The 26,003-nt window shown below is 42.7% G+C and overlaps 1 protein-coding gene across 2 annotated transcripts in view; it reads right to left on the reverse strand.

Moving 5' to 3' along the window:
- Positions 1 to 16,067: 16,067 nt before the first annotated feature.
- SEC14L1 (SEC14 like lipid binding 1) overlaps positions 16,068 to 26,003 on the reverse strand; it is a 97,293-nt gene continuing 87,357 nt past the window's right edge. For both annotated transcript variants that reach the window (XM_077459272.1, XM_077459273.1), the window contains exons 15-18: positions 22,024 to 22,275; positions 21,366 to 21,544; positions 20,077 to 20,178; positions 16,068 to 19,388 (exon numbers count right to left, since the gene is read on the reverse strand). In XM_077459272.1, the coding sequence (XP_077315398.1) occupies positions 19,151 to 19,388; positions 20,077 to 20,178; positions 21,366 to 21,544; positions 22,024 to 22,275 (771 nt within the window). In that variant the 3' untranslated portion in view covers positions 16,068 to 19,150. The remainder of the gene's footprint in view (positions 19,389 to 20,076; positions 20,179 to 21,365; positions 21,545 to 22,023; positions 22,276 to 26,003) is intronic.

Here is a 26,003-nt window from a genome sequence, read left to right on the forward strand (position 1 = left end):
GTATAAACTACATCCAACGAAACAACTATAAAGTTAAATATATGTATATTATTTATTTTTATTTTTTTAATTGGTTGAACTAGATGGAATTATTTTTAGGCACGCTGTGTGAACATGAACACAAAACATATTGTGGGGTTTCCTCAAATATAACTGCACAACTGGAAGTATACTTGTTGAGTAGATGGGAAGCTTGCTTCAGGTGCATTGTGCATGAACTTGAGCTGAGTTTGAGATACTTTAGAATTGATTGACAGGTGCATTGCAGCTGTAATTGACCGCGTTCTGTCCTTGCATTCATATAGAAAAAGAGTTCTGATGTGAGCAAAAGACCATCAACGCTGGCCCTAAAGCAATCCTGTGATGTCCACACAAAGCAAAGCAACAGGTTTCTTTTAACCACAGCATATACTTATCTTTTTCTTTGCAGTTTGTTACAGCTGCTGAAAGTATAGAAAATACCCAGTACTTTGGGAACATGTAACCTATACAATGTAACAGAGCTGACCCCATCACCAGTGTGTTACATGGAGAGAATCCATAGGGATGTGGGAATTTCATACATTAAAAAATAAATAAAAAGCCCTGTGTAAAAGAAAAAAGTCCACAACTGAACATAGAAGCTTCTTCAAATTCTCTGCAGCCAGCAGAGGCTCCACCATGAGTTATTGTAGGGATGGACCAGCCATTGGAACCAGTGCCCCCTAGTGCCATGGGAGGGGAGTATTGTTCTTTGTGGCTCACATGCGCAGTGTGTACTCTCTCCTGTTGCAGCCAAATGAGTTCATAGGTGATAGAATAAAGTACATACTGAGCATGTGTGATCCAAAAGAACAGGATGGAGCTTTTCACCCATGGCAGTAGGGGGGTGCTGTTCCCAATGGCTGCTCCATGCCTACAATAATTTGGGATGGGGTGGAAGGAGTTTCTTCTAAATGTGGTTGTGGATTTCACTGTTTACATTGAATGTGAGCCCCTGCTATACACATATGGTACAGCATAGTGCATTTTCTGGTAAAGGTGAACTTATACTTTAAATCTATAGTCAGCCAAAGATACAGTAGTGGTGATTTAATGAAGTATTTGCAACACTTTTAGCTATAGGGGCATATTAGAATGTCCTGCACCAAATTCATCAAAGCCATGCAACAGTTTTCTTGCTATTTCTGATATGTGTGAAAAATTCAGGGAGTTCTTATAGGTATTGACACTTTTATATTCTGTTACTATGGCTACAACAAATAAATTAAGAAATCCCACCATATTGTTCTTCAGAAAAATTAAGACCTCTTCCATGTTGGCGTAAAATTGTGTTGCATGAGAAAATTTGGTCTCAGATACAATATTTAATCTGGCACAATTCTACAACAGAGTCTTATACACCTTACCGACATGTGCACGATACTGTTGCACGGACCGGAGACAGATTTTTAAAAAGGTATTTTTATTTTTTATGAATTCCAGGTAATACGTGCCATACAGGGTGCTGTCCTCTGGGACAACGCAACACATTATTAGCTCATTACAATAATAATTTTCCTGATTAGCATCATCATATCAACATTTTACACGGCGCTTTATAGTATCTAAAGCTATCCCTGCACGAAATGCTATGTCCAGCCTAGAGGTAAATGCAGTTTCCATGGTAACGAATTATATCTTCATTTCAGTAATAACAAGTAGGAATACCAGACAATTTTTTTTTCATTTTTAAAGAAACCTCTCATGAGATAGATATATGTAACTGTCCTTGCTGACCACCTTCTGAAAAATAGCTGGTTGCCTGCCTGTCTCTGGCTTCAATACGTTCAGAGTCACTGGCCTAGATCCAGAACTCCGATAAAGCACGTACAACAGAGGTCAGAACTCCTAACCTGGATGCTTGTTCCAGATCAGAGACTAGGCTTGGACGCTACTGAATCATGACAGCCAGGAAACTAGCATTTTTCAAAAGGAAGGCTTAGCCATGGCAGCTTTGTTGTTACTTCACTACAGGTATCCTTTAAACGCCTAACATTCCTAGTTATGTTTATCTGTAACCATTACTGTATATCTATGAAGCCTGATACAGATATGTGTTGAATTGCTGCCCATAGCAAATATTCAGGTTTTCTTTTCCATTCCTTAACGTAGAAATAAAGGAAAAACATCATTTATTTTGGATAGAGTAAAGGAGGGTTATAACCCCAGTCAGTTTTGTTTTGTTTTTCCATCTGTGTACGATTGGAGATATTTCCCTTCATTTCCTGTCCCATAGACAAAACAGGAAGTGAGAGGAAATCCTTCCAAAGTGAGGGAATCCTTGTGTGTAACCAGAACTAGTATCCCCATTGGAAGATAATCTCTATTGCTGTTCTGATGTCAGGCCAAATGTTGGGGTTTTCTTTTACTTTCAGAACAAATAGGGTTTATCTCCTACGCAGACAGCACACAGGCGCAGACAGCAATAAACATACTAAAAAAAAAGAACTTGACTTGGTTGAGAAAATAGTACCCATGTATTATCTGTATAATAGAAACCGTCCGCAAATTTAATTTAAACCCCCACCAAAAAAAAAAACTTCACTGCAACAGTTAAATGCTATTTATGTATACCAACCAGTTCCACGCAGCCTCATCTCTAAGTTTGTACAGGCCACGGTTGCATGCTCACCCCTACCATGTACAATGAAGGGTTAAAATGCCTGCATTGTACAAGATGACCTCAAGGGATCTCTCCCAGACTCAATCTTTGGGGTGGGGGAGGAGATGGCACTGGAGTCAGCTGGAGCGAGGGGATAGGGTAAATAATGTAGCCATTGTTTGGCTGGCAAAGGACAGATTCAGAAACACTGTGCTGCTGTTGCTCAATGTGTCCACACGGGACCTCTATGCTGATCTAGCCAGTGCGGTTCCCCTTCCATTTCTTGTACTTCGTGTGGGACATGAAGTACAAGAGAGCTTGATGCAAGATCATGATGAATTGTGGGAAGTTGAGTTCACATGAAGGATTTGACTGTTCCTGGAGATGGGCTGAAGGACTAGTTTCCAACGGTTGGACATAATGGGGAGGAGCAGATATAGTTTTTTCCTGGGCTAAGAAAGGAAAAACTCACTCCTTCTGCAGGAAGACTGGGACAGTGTGCACCATCACCTACTTGTGTGCAGTTGAAGTGGAGGGATACTATCCTTAGGCTTGAGGCTGCAACCTAGACTGTTGGGAGCCAGTTGTGCAGAGAGGAGACCTGTGCTGACAATATTGACAGAGAAACTCCCTTGTTGCCAAACATCTCGAGTGGAGGTTGCTGTGAACACAGCGGCTGCTCACCAGTCCTGTCTGACTTTACACTACCGCAGCTATCAGGGTGAGACTGTTATTTAGGAACAGTGTACCACTGCATGCAGAATCCTTAATATGACATTATTTTAAGTGCACCAACAAAAAGTTTGGGCCCCTACAAAATAGCAGGCAGCATTTTTTCTCCTGTATTACCTGGCAAATTCACCTGTAAGTAGTAGTGCTGACACTCCTGGTACAGGTTTTTATACTGTCATCACAAAATGTGAGGATAAAGTTTAACTGTGTCTGCTTGTGGCTGGTGACACTTGGAAGCTAGCCCCACCAGGCACAGTTTTCATACTCCATACTTTGAGGACGTCCACAATAGTAGATCCAATAAGCACAGACTTACCATAGATGTAATATATGTGATCACTTCAGATGAAATATTCACTATAACTTTACAAACGTGAAGGCCATTATAGATTCCAGGAAATGGCTATAATGATTTTTTCTGCAAAAACATTAATGGAGTCAGTTTTTCCAATGATTTAGAAATGTCTGGTTAAAAGGAAATGTCCAAGGTGACCTCTGTAAATGAATTTGATTAACAAAGTAAATAGACAGTAAAACCCAACCCAAAGCCTGCAAACTCCAGGATTAACCATATTCCGACTTATTTACCTCCCCTCCATATGTACAGTAAAAATAAAAGTGTTTGAAATATCTTATTTCTGAGACCAGTTACACAATATTTTACTTAATCTAGGTCTATATTGACTGGATGCTGGAAAGAAGCATCCTACCATCCTATTCCATAGATGCAGTCATGCTTTGAAGAACTACAATTCCATGCTCCAAGTCAACATCCACCCACTATAGCAGGAGTCTCCAAACTGTGGCCCAAGGGGCCAAATGCAGCCCTTGGGTCACTATTCTGCCCATTGACACCAACAATGGGGAATTCATGCCCCTGACAATAGGGCGCTATTGCTCTCACTGACACAAACAATGGGGAACTATTCCTCCCCCTACTACCAAAGGTGGGGTGCGGTTTACTCCCACTGATGCCAAAAAAATGTTCTAGTCCAACTCCCCAAAAGTCTGCTGGACAGTAAATTGGCCCTTTGTTTAGAAAGTTAGAGACCCCTGCACTATAGGAAGCAATGATGTAAGGGCAGCAGCACTGCCAACTGACTACCAGGGGGCAGTAACCTGAATGGCTGCCTATCGCATCGAGAGGGAGAGCAGTCCTACATCTATAGTCAGGTAAAAGGGTAAAGAAAAAAAAAACTGAAAAACAAAAAAGGGGCAGACTCAAAGATGGATCGCTAGATCTGTTTTCTATAGTCATGCTATATCTCTGTTTATTGAAAGCTGCTACCTAAAGCTAAAAATGTATGTATTTTCTTTTTAAATGAGCAGCAGTGATGGTACTTACCATAATGGGGGATTTTAATTATCCAGAGACTGGGCGGGGGGAACCACGCATTCATCTAAGGCTCGCCAGTTCCTAAATGTCTTGCAGGACAATTTCAGGGGTCAGATGGAAGACGCGACTAGAAATAAAGCGTTACTAGACCTACTGATTACCAACAAAACAGACCTGATCACGGATGTGTAAATACGGGGAAATTTAGGAAACAGCGATCACAGGTCAATTGGCTTCAGTATAAATCACACAAATAGGAAGCATAAGGGAAATACAAAGACTGAATTTCAAAAGAGCCAACTTCCCTAAACTACGAACCTTGCTAGAAGATATAAATTGGGATAAAATCTTAGGAACAAAGAACACAGAGGTGAGATGGGTTCTCTTTAAGAGCATAATAAATAAGGGCATTAGCCAGCGCATCCCATTGGGTAATACATTTAAAAGAGCCAACAAAAGTCCTGGATGGCTTAATGCCAATGTAAAAATGCATATAAAAGCAAAAGAGAAGGCCTTCAAAAAATACAGGGCTGAGGAATCATCATCCGCATTCAAACTTTATAAAGAATGCAACAAAAAAAACGTAAGGGTGCAATCAGGGCAGCAAGATTACAAGAAATTCTTTAAGTATGTAAACAGTAAAAAAGGGAGGACAGACCATATTGGCCCCATAAATAATGAAGAAGGACATCTGGGCACAAAGGATGGGAGGATGGTTAAAGTATTGAATTTATTCTTCTCCTCAGTCTTCACAGGGGAATGGGAGGGTTTCAGTAACCAAAACTGCAGCGTTTATCCTCGTGACACATCACAGGAAGAACCCTCATGGCCAACAGAGGATAGAATTAGACTTCGGAAACTGAACATTAATAAATCACCGGGATCGGATGGCTTGCACCCGAGGGTACTTGGGGAACTCAGTCAAGTAATTGCCAGAATATTGTTCCTAATTTTTACTAACAGTCAACTGACTGGAATGGTACCAGCAGATTGGAGAAAAGCCAATATAGCACCAATTTTTAAAAAGGGGCCCAAAATACATTCCTAGGAATTACATAAAAGTTAGCCTAACATCAATAGCATGCAAGCTTTTTAAGGGGATGATAAGGGACTATAGATAAGATTTTAGTAATGAAAACGGTATCATTAGCAGTAATCAGCATGGATTCATGAAGACTCGTTCTTGCTAAGCCAATCTATTAACCTTCTAGGAGGAGGTTAGTTGCCATCAACATAAAGGAAGGCCCGTAGACGTGGTGTATGGCTACAAGGGCGAGTTCAGAGGGTTGTGATAAATGGGGAATACCCTGAATGGTCAGGGGTGGGTAATGGGGTCCCACTGGGTTCTGTGCTGGGACCAAGCCTATTTAATTTGTTCATAAACGACCTGGAGGATGGGGTAAACAGTTCAATCTCTGTATTTTCAGATGATACTAAGCTAAGCAGGGCGATAACTTCTCCGCAGGATATGGAAACCTCGCAAGAAGATCTGAATTAATGGGGTGGGCAACTACATGGCAAATGAGTTTTAATGTAGAAAAATTTAAAATAATGCATTTGGGTGGCAAAAATATGAATGCAATCTATACATTAGGGGGAGAACCTCTGGGGGAATCGAGGATGGAAAAGGACCTAGTAGATGATAGGCTCAGCAATGGCATGCAATGCCAAGCTGTTGCTAACTAAGCAAACAGAATATTGGCATGCATTCAAAAAGGGATCAACTCCAGGGATAATGCAATATTTCTCCCACTCTACAAGACTCTGGTCTGGCTACACCTGGAGTATGCTGTCCAGTTCTGGGCACCAGTCCTCAGGCAGGATGTACTAGAAATGGAGCGAGTACAAAGAAGGGCAACAAAGCTAATAAAGGGTTCGGAGGACATTAGTTATGAAGAAAGGTTGCGAGCACTGAACTTATTCTCTGTGGAGAAGAGATGCTTGAGAGGGAATATTATTTAAATTTACAAATACCGTACTGGTGACCCCACAATTGGGATAAAACTTTTTTGCGGGAGGGAGTTTCACAAGACTCGTGGCCACTCATTAAAATTAGCAGAAAAGAGGTTTAACCTTAAACTACATAGAGGGTCCTTTACTGTAAGAGTGGCAAGGATGCAGAATTCACTTTTTACAGTTTTATCCCTATTGTGGGGTCACCAATATGGTATTTGAATGCACTGATTATGTTTATTTTTTCAGCCTTGTAAACATCCCTCCTCTAATACGCCTTCAAATGCCTATGTGTGCATGAACACATAGGCTAACAAAGATGCATTTACAGGCAGAAAAAAAAAAATCTGTAAAAAGTGTTTTTGCTTTTTTATGCGTAATGTGAATTAGGCCTTAAGGTAGAATTTAAAACTCACAAAATAATATACTGCAATTTGTATTGTAGAGCATGCTATGAGTACAACTGGATTGCATTATTTTTTTTTGTTACAAAAAAAAAAAGTTTTCCTCTACATTTTTTTTTCTATTCTTGTGCCATGCACCTCCTCAACACTTTGCATGAATTTCCCATGGACATGCTCCAGCAACAATGTGCCAGCTCGCTGTGTGACAACTTGTAGTCCAACTAGGAGGATTTATGAAAGGGGGGGGGGAAGCAACCTGCAAGGCAAAGGCATAATGAGCTAGTATGCATAGCATAGCATAGCATACTAGCTCATCATGAATAACTTACCTGAAAACGAAGCCCCCGAAGCGGTCCTCCGTCTTCATGTCTGCCGCTGCCATGGATCCCGGAGTGACTTCCGGGTCTTGCTGCTCCGGCGCTGTGATTCACCGGAGCAGCAATGACCTCACTCACGCGCATGCACACGGGAGCCGACACTCGCGGCACATCGCGCGATCTGCGGCCTGCCCAGTGCGACTGCACGCTGCTGTCTACGGCGCGCAGTGGCTGTCTTTTTGGAAATATCTCCTAAACCGTGTAGGTTTAGGAGATATTTCTTGGACCTACAGGTAAGCCTTAATCTAGGCTTACCTGTAGGTCAAAGTGGTTTGTAAGGGTTACAACCACTTTAAAAATTTCTGGCTGGATTCTTGTCAGGTTATTATTATTATTTAAAGGCCGTGGCCTACATTAAGAATCAAGAAGACACCAGAAGTTGCACTGCTGCATGTTTCAGCCCTGTCAGCCCTCCCTATCCCACGTATCGAAAATGGGCAGATGGACTGTCTCAGTCACTGGTGTCTAGTTCTAGGAATGGGCTCTCCATCTTGAGGTGCTCTGGTGATCCCATGGGATCAGTTCCTCAGGATCTACACCTCTCCAGCCTATCCCTTTATCTGCTCCGCAGGATCAAGATGAAAGAAATTTCAGTGCTTCTCCTCGTACCAAACTGGCCCAGGAGGACTTAGTACTCAGACTCCTGGCAAACTCTATGATCTCTCCAGATTGTCTGGACTTGTCTGGAGTCTCAGAGCCTGGTGCACTATCCTGCTACTTTTTTGCTTGCTTTATTGGCATGGCTTTTGAAGCCCAGTGCCTATCAGATTTGGTCATTCCTACCCTCTTGAAGGCTAGAAAGTCACCTTCTCACAAATTCTACCATTGCACATAGCCTATTTTGCATGGTGCGAGCTCAGGAAATTCCATCCTGAAGTATTTTGTGGTATTGGCTGTCCTGAAATCATCAGCCTCATTTCTTGCTTGGAGCATTTGCATGAGGTGACACATCCCTTCCCCTTCTGGGACTCCATAGAACCTCAACTTTGTTTTTATGACCCTTCAGAGGCTACCCTTCAAACTTATTAGGGATATTCTTTTTTGTTGCTCAACTCTTTAAAAAAAAAAAAAAAAAAAGGGGGGGGGGGTGTTTCTGAGGCTACAGGCTTAGGCTGGGCCATACATGGTTTGAATTTCCGCCAGTTTAGCAGGACCAGCTGAGATCTGAACTATTAATGGGCAGGCTGTATGTACCAAGTTGACTGATCAATCAACTTGGGTACAACCAGCCTGTCGGATTCTCTTGCAATAATCACTGTCTTCTCCCCACCCACCCCCGCTGAGGGAAGACAATTGCCAATTCCCTTGTCAGCACTGCCTGGTTTCCTGTGACCTTAGCCTTAAGTCTAGTACACACAGGCAGAATGTCGGGCAACATTCAGCCTGTGTATGGCAGCCAGTCAGACAGAAGTCAGCCCTGCCTGCTGGAAAACCAGTGACCGACCGGCTTCCAATCAGCACTCTAAGCCAATGCCTAGAGTTTTCTGGCTGGGGAGGGGGGGGGGGGAGAGAAAGAGAAACACAATAGTTCAGAGGGGGCGTTCGCTGTACTAACATCGGATTGTCATTGGAGCGTTTTTTTTTTTTTCTTTTTCATTCAACCCCCAAAAAAACAAGTGGTGTGTACTACACTTAACCTAGTGTTACACAAGGAAGATGTTATCCTGAGGCCAAAAGCTTCTTTTTTTTCCCTCTCCTTATGTCCTGCATCATAAAATATCAAGTAAATTTCTCCTTGTTGTGTTAACTGTTTTTTTTATGCACCAAGAGATTCCACCTCTTGACTACAGCTTGATTAGGCAACCAAATTCCCTCTTTACACTTCCAGAGGGTTCCTGCAGGGGCCTAACTGCTTCTCACTTCACCATTTGTTAAGGGGATTGGACAAGTCATCATTCAACTCTATGGTCTAAAGCAGCCTTTGTCTACATTTTTAACACGGAGAAACCCTATAAATAACTTTTATGTCTCAAGGAAATCTTGATTATAATTACTACAGTTCAGGGTACATTAGTATGTACAGTTAGCATATAGTAATAAATACAAACATTATTTTCAATAATCTAGATGAAACCAACCAAAACAAATAATGACCAGAAAAGAAAAAACTGTAGAAATCCCATAGGTCAGGGAGGTCTTCCTCAGACCACCAAAGTAGTCAGTGGGAGTGCTACTTGTATATTGGCGATCAGTGGGAAAGGACCCCCCTTATACTGGTGGCCAGCAGGAGAAGAACCCCAATGCACTATCAAGCCCTTCTTGAGGTTTTTATTTTTATTTTATTTTGTCTTGTCCACCCCTCAAAGTAAAAAGGATGTCTTACTTATTAGAAAAATATGTTTTCCTTTAAGTAGACACTAGTTCTTCTGTAGCAAGCCAAAATAAAATCATAAAACAGCAAACTGATGATAGCTAGGTATCCTATCTATGCCTATATTCCCTGTAAATTATTTTCTCTTCATTCATTAAAAGACGTGGCACCCTTCCCTCATGTTTCGGTTTCTGTGTGACCAATTGTTCTCCATATACCGCTTTGTGGCCAATTGAGCTGCCTGTAGTAGACCAGGGTTTGGCTTTGATTTTGTTAAGTGTCCTACTCCTGAAGGTGGCACTATAACCAAACTATCAAAGCTCTAAAGATCTTCACTGATGGCACCCAGGAGACTGTGCCACTAGCAATCTTGGCGCTGATAATTTTTTAAACTGTCTCCAGATCAGTGGCACCTCTATGGGGGTGTGGACTGCACCAGAGTGACACCTACCAAAAGGGTGACACCTCACCATCCATAGGGGTGCGACAGTGACACCATGTTTTACCACACCAGGTGAAACCAACCCTAGAAATGGCACTGCTCTAGCTCAACTCCTTTAACCACTTAACAACCGGCCCATAGCCCAATGACAGCTACAGGGCGGTTGCTTAACTCTGGGAGGCCGTCATGACGTCCTCCCAGAATTCCGCTCTCGTGTGCACCCTGGGGCGCGCACTCGAGAGCTTCCATGAACACCGGCTCATAGCGGCCGTTTACCACGTGATCTCTCCATCAAATGACGGAGCGATCACTTGTAATCAAACCGGCATGATGTTATGACTCAGATTCCTCCCTCCCCTCTCTGTACCGATCGGTACAGTGAGGGGGGAGAGATCGGTGTCAGCAACGCTGTGGGCTGTATCGGCAGTGCCCACCACGCTGCTCACCTACAATTAACCCCTCAATTCCCTGCAATAAATTGCCATACCTAGCCATATTTGGTGATACCCTGCAATACCCAGCCATAGTCGGTGATATTCTGCAATACCCAGCGATACTCGGCCATGCTCAGCCATACTCGGTGATACCCTGCAATACTCGGTGATACCCAGCCATGCTTGGCTGTGCTCAACCTCTGTATGTTGTCAGGCTGTGGAAGTCTCACACATGTGGTATCGCTGTACTCAGGAGGAGTAGGCAAATCTATTTTGGGGTGTCATTTTTGCTATGTACGTGCTATGTGTTAGAAATATTGTATAAATGGACAACTTTGTGTTAAAAAAATAAAATAATGCATTTTAACCACTTCCCACCCGCTGGCCATCATATGACGTCCTTGACTTTGTGCGGGGATATCTGAATGATGCCTATAGCTACAGGCATCATTCAGATATCAGCTTTTTCAGTCGGCAATTCCCTACACCATAAGAATGATCATAGTGGCTGTTCCGCTGCTTGATCGTTCCTACAGGAGGCGAGAGGGGACGCCAAAACGATCAAAGCCAGAATCTTTTTTTTTTTTTTTTTTTTTTTTAGGCTTCCCAGCCTAGAGGTGAGATGTTGGGTCTTATTGACCCCATATTTCACTGTAAAGAGGACCTGTCATGCCATATTCCTATTACAAGGGATGTTTACATTCCTTGTAATTGGAATAAAAGTGATCAAAAAAATTCTTTTTGGGGAAAAAAATGTCAAACTAAAATAAAGTAAAATGAACAATAATAAAAATTTTTTTTTTTTAAAGCGCCCCTGTCCCCATGTGCTCGCATGCAGAAGTGAACGCATACGTAAGTCCTGCCCACGTATGAAAATGGTGTTCAAACCACACATGTGAGGTATCGCTGCGAACATTAGAGTGAGAGTAATAATTTTGGCTCTAGACCTCCTCTGTAACTCAAAACATGTAACCATTAAAAAAATTTAAAGTGTCACCTATGGGGATTTTTAAGTAGCGAAGTTTGGCGCCATTCCACGAGCCTGTGCAATTTTGAAGGGTGACATGTTAGGTATCTATTTACTCAGCGTAACTTCATTTTTTACATTATGCAAAAACATTGGGCTAACTTTGTAATTTTCTAGCAAATAAATGATGATTTTTACATGTAGAAGAGAAATGTCAGAATTGGCCTGGGTGCTCCAGAACGCCTGATGGTGCTCCCTGCCTGTAGGGCCTCTGTATGCCATCATCATGCCTCTTACTAAATACCTTGGAATGTCTTCTTTCCAAAAGGGGTCATTTGGGTGGTATTTGTACTTTTCTAGCATGTTCGAGTCTCAAGAAATGAGATAGGCCGTCAGTACTTCAGGTGTGATCAATTTTCAGATATTGGCACCATAGCTTGTGGACTCTATAACTTTCACAAAGACCAAATAATATCCACCAATTTGTACTTATTTTTACCAAAGATATGTAGTGGTATAAATTCTGTACAAAATTTATGAAGAAAAATTACTAATCTGCTAAATTTTATAACAGAAACGAAGAAAATTTTTTATTTTTATTTATTTATTTTTACAGAATTTTCTGTCTTTTTTCTTTTATAGTACAAAAAAAAAAAAAAAAAACCCAGCGGTGATTAAATACCACCAAAAGAAAGCTCTATTTGTGTGAAAAAAAAAAAAAAGGACAAAAATTTCAAATGGGTACAGTGTTGCATGACTAAGTAATTCAGGGTCGCTTTAACCGACAATTTCGCGGTCATGCAATGTTGCATCCAAACAAAATTGTGTCCTTTTTTTCCCCGACAAATAGAGCTTTTTTTGCTGCGTTTTTTGTTTTTTTTGCACTATAAGCAAAAAAAAGCGACAATTTTGAAAAAAAAAATATTTTGCTACAATAGCCCCAAAAATGTTTTTAAAAATTGAAAATTCCTTCATAAGTTTAGGCCAATATATATTGTTCTACATTATTTTGGTAAGAAAAAAAAAATGATTGGTTTGTGCAAAAGTTATAGCGTCTACAAACTATGGGAAAGATTTATGGCATTTTTTTTGTTTTTTTAACTAGTAATGGAGGTTAATTGCACTTTTTTGCGGTACTGTGACATTGTGATGGACAGATCGGACACTTGACATTTTTGGGACCAGTGACATATTTATACAGTGATCAGAGATAAAAAAATAAATAAAAAATAGCCACTGATTACTGTATAAATGTCAATGGCAGGGAAGTGGTTAACACTAGGGGGCGATAAAGGGGTTAACTGTTCCCTAGTTAGTGTTTCTAACTGTATGGGGATAGGACTGACTGGGGGAGGAGACATATCGTTGTTCCTACTTAGTAGAACCAACGATGTCTCCTCTCCCCTGACAGAACAGGGATTTGTGTGTTTAAAATACCCAAAAATTTTTTTTTCAAAAAAGTAAATTTAGTCTGCTACATTTCTTTGGTAAAAAAAAATATATATAACCCAAATCAGTGTATACTTAGTATGTGTGTAAGTTATAAAGGCTACAAACTATGATATATATATATATAAAAAAAAGTTACTATCGTAAACCTAATGTACTGACACCTAATTTCTTGAGGCCCTAAAATGGCAGGACATTTTATGCCAGGAAATACCCAAATGCCCCCTTTTTTATACTCTCACCAGATTAGTTCACAATGGTGACACCGTACTACTCTTGTGGGTGATCAGGTTTTTTTTTTTGTTTTTTTAACAGTATTATTGGTTATAAAACAGTGATGATCACTGTTATAAGCAATAGTTTTAGCTGTCCTGAATGGCTCTTGCTCACTATTGTGATCTGTGATTGACTACAGCTAATGACATGGTACAGGGTGCTCAGATTGACCCACAGCTATCATTTGGTGCTTGGGCCAATCACAGCATCACAAAAATATAATTTGTGTAGTGTTGCATGACCGAGCAATGGCCAGGTAAATGTAGCACTGTGCTGAAATGCAAAAAAAATGCCCTGGTTATGAAGGGGATAATACTTTCTGGTCATTAATAGATATAGGACAATGAGTGAGTTAGGGCGGAATTTGTGTTACTGGCAGGATAACTAGGTATAAAGGAAAAAAGGCAGACATCACATCTAGGGACTGCTAAGCTGCAATATGAACTTTTTTTGTTTTCAAATGCAGCTCAACTTTAACTGGTTGCTGACCACCGGCCATCAAATGACGGCCAGGCGGCGCACCTATTGTGGCTGGAGGCAGTCATATGACGTCCTCCAGTTTAAACAGGGAATGCGCTCGATCGTGCGCAAGCATCCCTGTTTCTTCGATGGAGGCGTGTCACGGAGACACCGCTTGCACCGAGGGGGGTGAACAGCCATTGGGCACCACGTGATCTGCCATGATGAAGTCACGGCCGAACACAGATGGTTACACCCCCCACTGTGCTCGGCGCGTGCACGTCGGTGCACGCGCCGAGCACAGTGCGTGCACGTCGGTGGCGGCATGTTCCCGAGAACACTGCTCGTCACCGATGCTGGTAAACAGCCATTGGCTGGCTGTTTACCCACATGATCAGCTGTGATCCTTTCACAGCCGATCACTAAATGTAATCAAGCCACGGTTAACGAGATGTTACCGGGTTCTCCTCCTCACACCGATCGTGTGTGAGGAGGAAATTGCGGTAACATCTCGTACAGTACACACCAATCACACTGATTTGCGCCCCCCCCCCCCCCCCCCCCCATAAAGAGGACCTGTCACCACCCATCATAGTACCTGTCACTCACAGTCCATCAGAGTACCCAAGTACCTGTTACCAGGCCATCAGAGTACCTGTCACAGCCCTTCAGAGTACCCGAGTACTTGTCACCAGGCCATCAGAGTACCTATTTGCAGCCCATGCATCATAGAATATACTTTGGGGGTTTTCTTTTCAAAATGGGGTCATTTTGTGGGTAATTACACTGTCCTGGTGCTCCAGGACCTTCAAAAGTGTGAAGGGTAGGAATGAAATGATATGTGTCGTTTTTGCTCCTAGAACGCCTGAACATACTACTTCAATGTTCGGCCTCTGTATGTGGCCAGGCTGTTTAAAGTCCTACACATGTGGTATCACCATACTCGGGAGGAGCAGCAGAATGTGTTTTGGGGTGTAATTTTTGCTATATACATGCTATGTGTTAGAAATATCTTATAAATTGACAACTTTGTGTAAAAAGATAAAAATAAATGCGTTTTCATTTTTTTTCCACATTTTCCAAAAACTTCTGGGAAAAAATGAACCGTTCAAAAGACTCATTCTGCCTCAGAGATTATACGTTGGGGTGTTTGCTTTCCAAAATGGGGTAATTTTATGGGCAATTCCATTGTCTTGGTACTCCAGGGCCTTCAAAAGTGTAATAGGTGGCTGTGAAATGAGGTGTCATTTTTGCTCGTAGAATGTCTGAAAGTGCCACTTCAATGTTGGTGCTCTGTATGTGGCCAGGCTGTGTAAAAGTCTCACACATGTGGCATCGCCATACTCGAGAAGAGTAGCAGAATGTATTTTGGGGTGTAATTTGTTGTATGCATATGCTGTGTGTGAGAAATAACCTGATATGACAATTTTGTAAAAAAACAAAACAAAAAAATCTTAATTTTGCAAAGAATTATGGGAAAAAATTACAACTTAAAAAAACTCACCATGCCATACCTTGGAATGTCTACTTTCTAAAAAGGGGTCATTTGGGTATTTTTACTTTCCTGATTTGTTAGTGTCTCAAGAAATGAGATACACCTGATGTACTGAAGGCCTGATCAGATGTGATCAATTTTCAGTGGCGGTTATCAGCAGTGGGACTTGCGGTGAGCAATCTGACACTAACTGACTAACCGCCACCACCAGTGACACTAATACAGTGATCAGATACTATATACGGTCACTTACTAGTGATATTGGCCAGGATGGGGTTAACAGCTAGGGTGATCAAGGGGTTAAATGTGTAGTGTGTGCATTATGCGTGGCTTTTTACTAAATATCCCTGCTTTGCAGGGAGAAGAAACAGATTGTTCCCTCTGTACAGAGCTCTGGGCTATGAATGGAAACGGCCAATCAGCAGGTCCCGGGCCATAAATCATTGGCTGGGACTTGCTAACAGAGTCCTGTTGTGTACAATCACAGTGGGTGTTGGCGGGTAAAAGCAAGCAGCGACATATCAGTGCCGCCCATCTGTAGTAAATTGCGAATGGGTGGAGATCACTATAGTAGGAGTGTTTATTACATTGCTTTCCAGCTTCCACAGAGATCAACCAGGTATGACACATACATACCTAACATTGGTCCAAAGCTGCATGTAATTATGAAAAAATATTCATACCAAAACTTCAGCTTTAGTACATCTACAACTGCAGAATACACTGAAGTTATTTAATAAACGAGGGTAACGTTTTCTCCATCATACACATGAGCTGGCAATGTAAAATAAAGAGACATCACACATGGCTGTTTTACTGCAATGTTTATTATAGTTAACATTTTAAAAAATGCTTTGAAAAGCTACATACATGTATGTTAAATTAACTGTTAGAACATATTCCGAGGTCATGTCATTCCAAAATACTATGGTCACACACATTCACACCCTCCCCTGCAAGAAACTCAGAACTGATATGTTTAAGACAATGCAGAATATTGGTGCAATAGAGAAAACACAAATGGGATATATCAGAGAGAAAAATGTGTGCAAATGATCTTTGCAAGGTTTTGACCTATAAGATGAGCTACCTCTGGCACTGAGGCTGGACATGTCCTAAGATTGCTAGGTCTTACACTAGCCTGCAAAGCTGTCACCAATGTGTGCTTTGATACAGATGCCAGTCTTAATGCCTGGTGGTATGAAAAAGTGGGGGAGGGAGGGGGGGGGGGGGGGGGGGGGGGGTCTACACAGTATCCAAGTAACAAGGCACAGCCCTGCCACCTGGGAAATCAGCCCTTATTTCTAGAAGATTAGGAAAGCCTCATAATTGTAAAAGGAGTGGAAAAAAAATATAAACAGGTGAAGGGGTTTTCATTCATATTTTCATGCATACAAAACAACAGACCACGCAATGACAGTCCAAGAAATTAAAAATAATGAACGTGCAGTGATAATCTGGAATAAAAATATGGAATTGTGCATTTCTGTCCCATCAGTTGTCACACTTACAAAACACGTTTATAACAAATAAGATCTATGTCTCCTAGGACCAGCGCCCTTCTGCCAATCATTTGTCCTGTGCAAATTTGTCCCCTATGTCAAAGTAGAAGTTTTCATTACAAATAGTAGCCAGTGTACACTACTAACTTTACCTGGACAGGGATCATATACACTTGAATGTAAAGATGAAATACTAGATGTGAGTAAATGTTCTCTTTGGTGCAAATGGCATATCGTTCTAAGATCTAACCTCTATAGGTGTGCAGACCCGTCCTATCTACAAGGCTGTAGAGTGAACATCAGCTACTAGCTCAGTGCATGCAAAGACTTTGGCAAAGCAGGCAGGAGATTATGTGAAGTATAGGATCTGCATCCTACCCCACTTCAATTAGGTTTCCTGCTCTTGTAATGCTCCTTACACACACTTAAACATTTTATATGGCAGGTATATGTTGGCCATAGCATCCAATCAGCTATTGTATTAAAATCTGCTCCATAAAAATGACAGACGAGTTGCTATAGCCAACAGCTAAAGTGACAATTCCCTGCACATATAGCGAAAACTATAAGCTGCCAAGAGGGTGTCTGGTGCCCAGTGGCCCGCCTCCCAGCCTATGCATCACACGCCTCCACAATAGATTTACTAACCAAATGCCAGCACTGTCGGTAAGTGATAAGTTATGGAGTTTGAAAATCGTTTTACTTAGGAATTTCCTCCCCTGATATGCAATAATTAGTACAAGATATCTTCTAAAAACACAAAACATTTATGTGGTCGTTTAAGTCAGTGAAATAGAAGTCAAGGTCCTGTGTTGCAATTCTGAAGGTCTCTCTGTACAAAGTTGGATCTATAATATAGAGTGCAATGTCTAGGTGGCTTGAGCTCCCTTGCACTGACGTGTCCAAGGATAGGAAGCTTCAGCTGGGATCCAAGCTGAACAGAAAAGACAAAGTGCCACAGCACTGATTTAGGGTCCAAAATGGGTTTATGTTCTCATAGAAGATAATCCAACATGTTTGAGGAGTTTTAAATTGCCCCCTTCATCAGGAACAAGCAATTGATTCTATTGAGATATAGGCTTCTGCAATTGGTTGTTGCAGCCTGATGAAGGAAGATGTATGCAGCCCAAAATTAATTGGCTTTGTATGGAGAAAGTACATTTTAGACTCCCAATTAATGGTGTAGCGTTTTCTCTCTTCTGTATCTTGTGTCCCTGCAGGCATTGAATGGATTAATATTTTTGTTTGGATTCCTGTCTTGATCTAGTCCTATTTCTAAATCAGACTTTAGAGCCTTAACATTTCACTACGCAAATGGGGACCATTATCCAGTCAACTAAGTTTCATAAGCAAGAGAACCTGTCTAAACATGAAGGGATAATGGTCTTGTAAATTTTCCTCAACTAAAGTGGCCTTAGAGGATTGCTCTTTTATAGCCCGATGTAAAGGATTTTAACTGATGAATATGAAAATGGAGATTGTAAAAATTTCAGTCATTTAACCTTCATATATTAGAGTAAGAAGCAATGTTTTTAAATATACAGATGACTTCTGTCAATTACCATGTCGGTGCCTGTTTTGATCTACCATGATAGCTAGCTTAGGGCAATAGGATACACAGGGTCCCATAAATATCAAAGCTCTCCCGGATATGGGGATTCTTACGTGGAAAGTTGTGAGCGTTTGCTCTTTCTCATAAGGTAACTTGAATTTTCGGTAGAGTGGTCCTTTAAGCGGTTGTTTATTAGACCACACAAAGTCACTGTGAGCATGTAGTTAAATGCATATAGTCCACTAGCTCATGCAGTTGTATCATTAAAAAACACCATTGTCTATTTCTATAATTTCATATACAATAGCTAAAAATCCAGGTGATGCAGTTTGCATGATTAAAAAAGTGCAATTTCTGCTTCTTGTGTGTTAAGAAAAAAAAAAAAAAAAAAAAGTTTTAAATCCTAGTCCCACCTCTGACAGTGATAACAGTGGAAGGGCATGGCTAAGAGAAGTATATGGCTAGTCCTGTAGATAACGTTAAGCAAAGCACTCCCCATATGACAAAGCCAGCCACTCTGCAACATCTAATCAAAATAGACTCTCATGGGCATGTAAATGTACAACTTCGTTTTGCTGACCCAACCTCTCCAGCAGGTGGTTGCAAGATTTCACGTGCCTATTGCGTATGAATATCACAGTTCCTATTGCACTGGGAAATATATACTGAAACAGTTGTGCGAGCGACACATGCCAACTCTTCCACAAGTACAGATGTCCAAGGCCAAGTGCTTTAACGTGGTGTTGTCCGAGCTGGCAGGGAGCAGAATGCCATGGATGCCAACCCTACCTGTAATCTATCGCAAACCATCCAATACCCTAGCGCTTTATGCATGCCCTCAGGAGGAGTCGGTGCTCTCTGTCTCAATAGCAGCTGTTCCCACAGCCTCCCGGATGAATGGGAGGCGCCAGGATGTGGGCCATCGCAGGAAGACGGGGGGTCTGAGAGTGTAGAGTGTGGAAAAGTGCTGGCCCCAGAAGGATGGGGAGAGTCGCAGGAGCCCATCTGGATTAGCCTTAAGGTCTTGGGGGTGAGTGAAAGAGGGGAGCACAGACTCGGACAGAGGGAGGGGTTCTCTGTAACAACCAAAAGGAACGAAAGGGAATTAAAAAAAATGGGAGGGGGGAACAAAGAAAAATTAAAAGTTATACAGGTTCTCAATAGTAGGGGATAAAATGGAGATGGGAAATTAATGCTTAAAAATGGAAATGCAAGAACTCAAATGACCATGGACAGACACACAGGAATGACTGTGAGGTGGTTAAATGGAAGGCATAAGTGATGTTTGGAAAGAGAACAAAGAGAGTATTAGTTCCCTAAATCATAAAGGATGACAGCAAGATAAACATAGAAATACACTGCAGCACAGGTGACATTGATTTGACTACACGATTAAAAAATGGGCATAAGGTCCTGGCTGCTTTTAATATTAAAGTTTTCAAAAGAACACCCAATTTACTCTAGCTATACCTCCGACATAAGTGGCTATGTTTAATATATAATCACTCAAGCAGACAGTTTGCCATCAAGAAGGTGACGCATGAGAGCACAGCTCTAATTACATTTTTTTGCACATACTATCGGACATGGTCTTAGAGAGTGTTAAAGGGTGAATCCTTGAAACTTATCAGGGAGGCAGAATAATAAATGGTAAATGATTTAGAATTTGATACACAAGTGGGATTAGGTCTATCAGTTGAGGGAAGGTGAAGTATCTGCTTTGCCAGCTGTACTGATGCAGATAAAAGTTCAAGAACCAGCTACCTGGACACCATGGAACTGGAATGAGACTGGCTCGAGGATGTGGTGGCAGCACTGAGTTGGGAGAATCCACTGTGGCTTGATTCCAGGCTAGTCATGGAACCCCTAAAGACAAGCATAGAGAAAAGATTAAAATCTGCAAAGAAAAGATGCCTGTTTATTCATGTGGCATTAAAGTAGATGTAAACCAAATTACTTAAACCTCAGATCAGGTTTTAAACAGGTTAAAGGTGATTTTCAAGGTTTTAAATCTGCAATTTCCATTAAAATAATACCAGGTTGGAGGTCCTTAGATGAAGATCCTTGTTCGGGCACTTCCTGTGCCTCTCTCTGGTGTCGTCTCCTGTCATAAACTCTCTCAATGGGAACTACCAGTAGCCATTTTACCACTCATTACACAGGCATGTTTCACTTTTCTTATTAAGAAGCCACCCCCCCCTTGAGAAAAGCCAGGCAGGAAGTGGCAGCAAAGAGGGATCAATATTACAGTAATGCAACAAAGGATGTGGGAGGGGAAAAAAAAAAAAGGTAAAAACTAAATTTTATCTAAAGTACTGTACAAGTAAAACCTAACTCAAGTTCTAAAGCATGGTGTATCAAATGGTTGTGTTTTTTTCAGCTGCTTTTATTGTTTGTTGCATCTCAGTGTTGCCGATCTCCTACAGCTATTCCTGTCTACATACATGCAACTCAGCGATGGCTGTTTTTTTTTTTTTGTGAAAAAATAAAAGGGGGACCAGGCCTGCATAATCTGTGTTTTAATAGCCACTTGTAATCTCCATTGCCAGAATGTGTGACAGGGTAAACCTGTATACACACGATCTGAATATCAACTGGTTCAGCAGGAACCAGCCGACATTCAGACAGCATGTATAGTTTCTGTCAATTGGGCATGCAGAAAAACTAGCATCCTATCTGCAAAGGCCAATGGCTGCCAGTGCGTTCTGGTGTGGGGGGGGGGGGGGGGGGGGGGTGTGTGTTAGTACGACGATCTGTACGTTTTTCTCTGCATTGAGCACGCTGGGTACCCCGCATTACAACGCAGAAGACACACTGGGAAACAGACAGTGTTTTCGCCCTACCAAGAGAGTGCCTGAAAAAAAGACCTTTATGCAGGTGTTATTTTAATGAAAGCTGCAGATTTCCAAATATTAAAAATTACTTGAAAATGAATGTGAAAGCATATATCTGATTTTAGTAATCGGGTTATCATCTACTATAATGGCAATGTTTATTATACACAGTACTTTAAAAGTAATAAGCTTCAAAATGCAGCTCTGAATTAACTGTACCTGAAATCCTCAGAGCCAATGATCTCGGTGTAGTACATTACTTTGCATTTGTGGGAGGAGACTTGTAAGGATGCAAGAACATCATCCACACGTGGCAGGCTGCTGGTGGCACAAGCTGGCATGCTGTGGAATTTCCATTGCAGGATGTAGAAACCCGGCCAGCGGGTCACATGAGAACCCTGTTGAAAAAATATGCATTTGCAACTGTGGCAACACACACAATAAATGAAAGACACCCACATTTATAGCGTAAATAATCCCAGCAGAAATATACCAGTCCCTTAGATGTGGTGTCTGCATTTGTTTTATTTTTTATACCATTTTCCTTTACTGTCACCTGGTAACCCTGTGAATATTCTCCCTGCCCCGTGGCGGCTAGACATACTCCTCCACTAGATCTATAGTGGTCACCAGGGCTGGACTTTAAACATGTCTGCTTTTTGCTCATCTCCATTACAGGAGGGGGAGGGGATTTGTAGTACACAAGGAGGATAACAATGTTTTGGCTTCCAGTTCATCTCCCAGGAAGTGACAAAAACACTGCATTTGTCAAGATTAATGGCGTTAAAGAAAATGAGTGAAGCCACCATACCTTTGGACTGGTAAACTGCAATGTGTTTGTCCTTGGGTTTAGTTATCCTTTAATAAAGAATGTTACCTGCACGCTCTCTCCCTCCTTGCAGGTCAGCGAAGACTCCACCATACTGTAATCTCGGCCCAGCTGCCAAGCCTTGTCAATTAACTGCACATTGTTGCACACAGGAGATGTAATGCCGTGAGCTCCAAGAGTATCTCGTTTGGGCACTTGTGGCGACCTCTTTGAGTGGTAAATGTTAAAAACAATGTCCCCTTTACAAACGTCAAAGTCCCAAGTGATAACAGAAGAGGCATCCACTATTTGGATGAATATCTGCAAAGGTAAAATTAAAGTTTAAATAATATCACACAATTTTCAAGAAAATATACACTGTGCTATTACAAAGCATTTACAGTTTATTCATTTCTTAATTTTTCTTTAGATTTTATTGAAAGGGACAGCAATAGAGCTTAATAAGGAGGGGGGGGGGGTCCCCATCAGCATAGCCACATGAAACAACTCACCCAAGATCAGCTGTTAAATCATGTGAGCATCAATAGCAGCTAGCCATACAAATAGTAAAAACTGGAATATTCCTCTCAAGTTTCTGCAATGGAAGCAGATTACCTTTTTAGCTGCACAAAGAGAAGGTTGCTGTTGTAGCCACAGAGGAAAATTATACATCATGCAAAGTAGACTACCCAAAAGGAAGCCATACCATGGGAGGAGCCAGCTTCAATTACATCATAGGTGGCGAAGAGCAGGTGCTGATCCCCTAGAAGCATATGGGGACATGAAAGTATGCCTCCTTGATGTCCAGGGGTGACAGAAAATCCCCCTGATGGAGTGCAGCAACCACTGAGCGAACTGATTCCATCCTGAACCTTTGTACTTTCACAAAGCTGTTGAGGGCCTTGAGGTCCAGGACCAGACGGACCCTTTCCTCCTTTGGGACTACAAACAGATTGGAGTAGAAACCCTGAAACTTTTCCGGCGTTGGTACAGGTACTATCATCCTGCGCAGCAGCAGGCCCTGTACTGCCCCAAACAGGGCCTTCCGACAAGCCAGAAGATGCAGGTTGGAGGGAAGAAAAATCAGTTCGGCGGACAAGAAACTCCATCTTGTACGCTGAGGAAACCAGTTCACAAACCCACTGGTCGGAAAGTAGGGAGGTCCACCGGGCTGCAAACTCCCGAAGATAACCCCCCCCACCCGAGAGTCGGGCGAGGGCAAACCTTCATGTGGTAACACATTTGCTCGCAGGCTTGTTTGGCTTGGGAAACCAGGGACGGCTTTTGTCCCTCAGCAGTCACCTTGTCGGACTGGGAACACTTACCTGCCGACCCGGGCGGACAAAATATCTGCTTCTGAGCGGAAAAGGAGGACCCTTGCCTACGGGGTGGCTCCTTCCCTTTTCTGGACTGTGGGAGTAACGTACTCTTAATCCCAGTAACATTCTTAATAATGTCGCCCAGCGAGGCTCCAAATAGCCTCTCTCCCTGGAAGGGCAAATCCGCCAGTGCTTTCTTAGATGCCTGGTCCGCAGACCAGCATTTCTGCCGAGTCAGGCGATGTAGTACTACTGCCGATACTGAGGCTCTAGCGAGCAAGGGGGGCCGTATCACAGACATACTTAAGGACCTGCACCAACTGGTCCGCCAGCTCCCCGCACACTGGGGAAGCCTGTTGCTTCTCCAATTCACTGTGCAACAATTTAGCCCATTCTGTAAGTGTCTGCGATACCAGGACCGTGGCTAATAGTGGCCGCAGTGCTGACCCCACCACGGTAAACATGGACTGGGCAACCGTCTCAGCCCTTCTGTCAGCCAGGTCCTTGAAAGCAGGAGTCCCTTCCACCGGAATCGTGGTTACCTTATTTAACCTGGATCCCGGGGGGGTCAACAATCGGAGATGTCCATTTCTTCAGGAGACTCTTCTTCTCAAAGGGGCAACGCACCGCCATGCGTTTTGGGACTGAAAAGGCCCGCTGCGGTTTTCCCCATTCCTTGTAAATAAACTTATCAAAATAAGTTGGGTAAGGAAACACCTTAGCCATGCAGGCATGCTTGTGGGACCCAAAAGGGACAGACACCTCTGTAGATGACCCAGCCGTATCCTCCATTTTTAGGGTATCCCGCACCGCTGTAATAAATGCTCCTACAAGTGTCTTTTCCTGCTCTGACCTGGTCACTGAGTCATCCTCACTGTCCGAACAGACCTGGTCTGCATCCTATGATACATCAGAACAGGGGACGCCTGTCACAGCGGGGCCCCGAGTCCGCTCTCCCCTGTGCCATCCACGAGGTGTCTGTGTGGAAAGCAAGCTGTTCTAGAAAGAAACAAGCACCCAGCACTAGAGGCAAAACTACCTGAGGCTACTAGAAAATGGCTGCCTCAGCAAAAACATCTGAGGGCGCTAAGAAAATGCCCGCCAAACTACTAGAAAATGGCTGAAAAGCATAAAACTGTCTGAAGCTACAACAAAATGGCCGCGGAGACCCCACCATGGCCCAGAAACAAGAAAGAGGACAAGCAGACGCCCAACACCCAGCGCAACCACCTGCCAGGACCCAGAGCCCCCATGGAGGACCCCCAGCCAGGTACATGCACCGTACTCCCATGTGCCCAGTCAAACAGCGGCCCATAGCATGGGGAGGAGGAAAAGGACAGGAAGAGAAGAAAGGGAGAGTGAGAGACCCCCTAGTCGACCTCGCAGGGAATGCCCAGCTGCTCCATCCTGCCGAGACAGGTGGAACCATTCTTGCCCCTCCTGCAGGGAATTGCTGGACACATTCCACAAACAGACCCATCACCCAAGCAGTACGGGGTGGCTGCTGGCCATGGCACACTGATACAGACAGCAGTAGCCCGGTCATACGTGTGCCCTGGAGCATATAGCTCACCAGCTGCCCCTGGATTAGACAGGGCATGTTGTGGCCGAACCAAGCAAGCACATAGCTAGGGCCTGCTCACGCTCGATGGCCAGGCTGGGGAGACTACCAGGATCTATATTATCCAGCCTGTCACCCAGCCCGGCTGTTGATTGTAGATCACAGGAATCAAAAAATGCAGGAAAAAAGAAAAAATTCCCAGGACCAATGGTCCCAACGGGAGCAATGTTCTTCTCCTACACTAGGCAGAAGCAAACTGAGCTGCTGGATGCAGTGTGAGGGGTTATAGCCAGTAGGACCGCCCCCTGGGCGGTACTGTGCAAGTGTTGCTGTTTTTAACACTTTCTACCTAGTCCTCTCCTAAAGGGGCGCTATAAGAGCTGCTGTTTCGGTCAATGAAAGTTAGAGAAATAGGATTTTTGTGATGCTTTACAAATATTTACATGCTGCACTGCCTGACAAAACATCACTCGGCAATAATATTTTGGCCTAGTATATTAACCACTTGTCGACCCACTTCTGCAGATCTAGTGTGACAGGGCGGCATGTGCAAACTCAGTCACATATACTGTATATACACGATTGAGCCTACTGTGGTTTAGGAGCAAGCCCCACCTGTGAAGTTGTGGAAACTATTAGGACAAGATTAGGATACTTGGTCATGAAGGAGCACAACACAGTGCCTTGAAAAAGTATCCATACCGCTTGAAACGTAACACATTTTGTCAAGTTACAACCAAAACCTAAATATATATTTTACTGGGATTTTATGTGATAGACCAACACAACGTGGCACATAATTGTGAAGCGGAAATAAAATGAATGATAAACCACCAATGCCGGCAGCCTGGGTTGAATGGGAGTCCTTCGATCGCGGAGGGGGAAGAGAAAGGAGAGCAGTCTGGATGATCAGAGTGCTTGGAACACATTGATAACAGCTTTAATTTCAATTGCCGTGTTCCCCGCTGCTCACTGTCACATACTGCCCCTCCTCCTGGTCCCAGGACTTTGATAGACGGATCACCTGTCCAATCCCAGGACAGCAAAAACATGTTAGAGAAAACCCGCTAGAGTCTGCAAAAGACTTGGGGCGGAGGTTTACCTTCCAGCAGGACAACAACAAACGAGGAGGGTTTAGATTTTGTGGATATTTCCTGGTTCAACAGCTC

This window comes from Lithobates pipiens, unplaced genomic scaffold, assembly GCF_037356315.1.
Source record: "Lithobates pipiens isolate NorthernLeopardFrog02 unplaced genomic scaffold, aLitPip1_a1.2 Scaffold_28, whole genome shotgun sequence".
NCBI classification, from domain to species: Eukaryota; Metazoa; Chordata; class Amphibia; order Anura; family Ranidae; genus Lithobates; species Lithobates pipiens.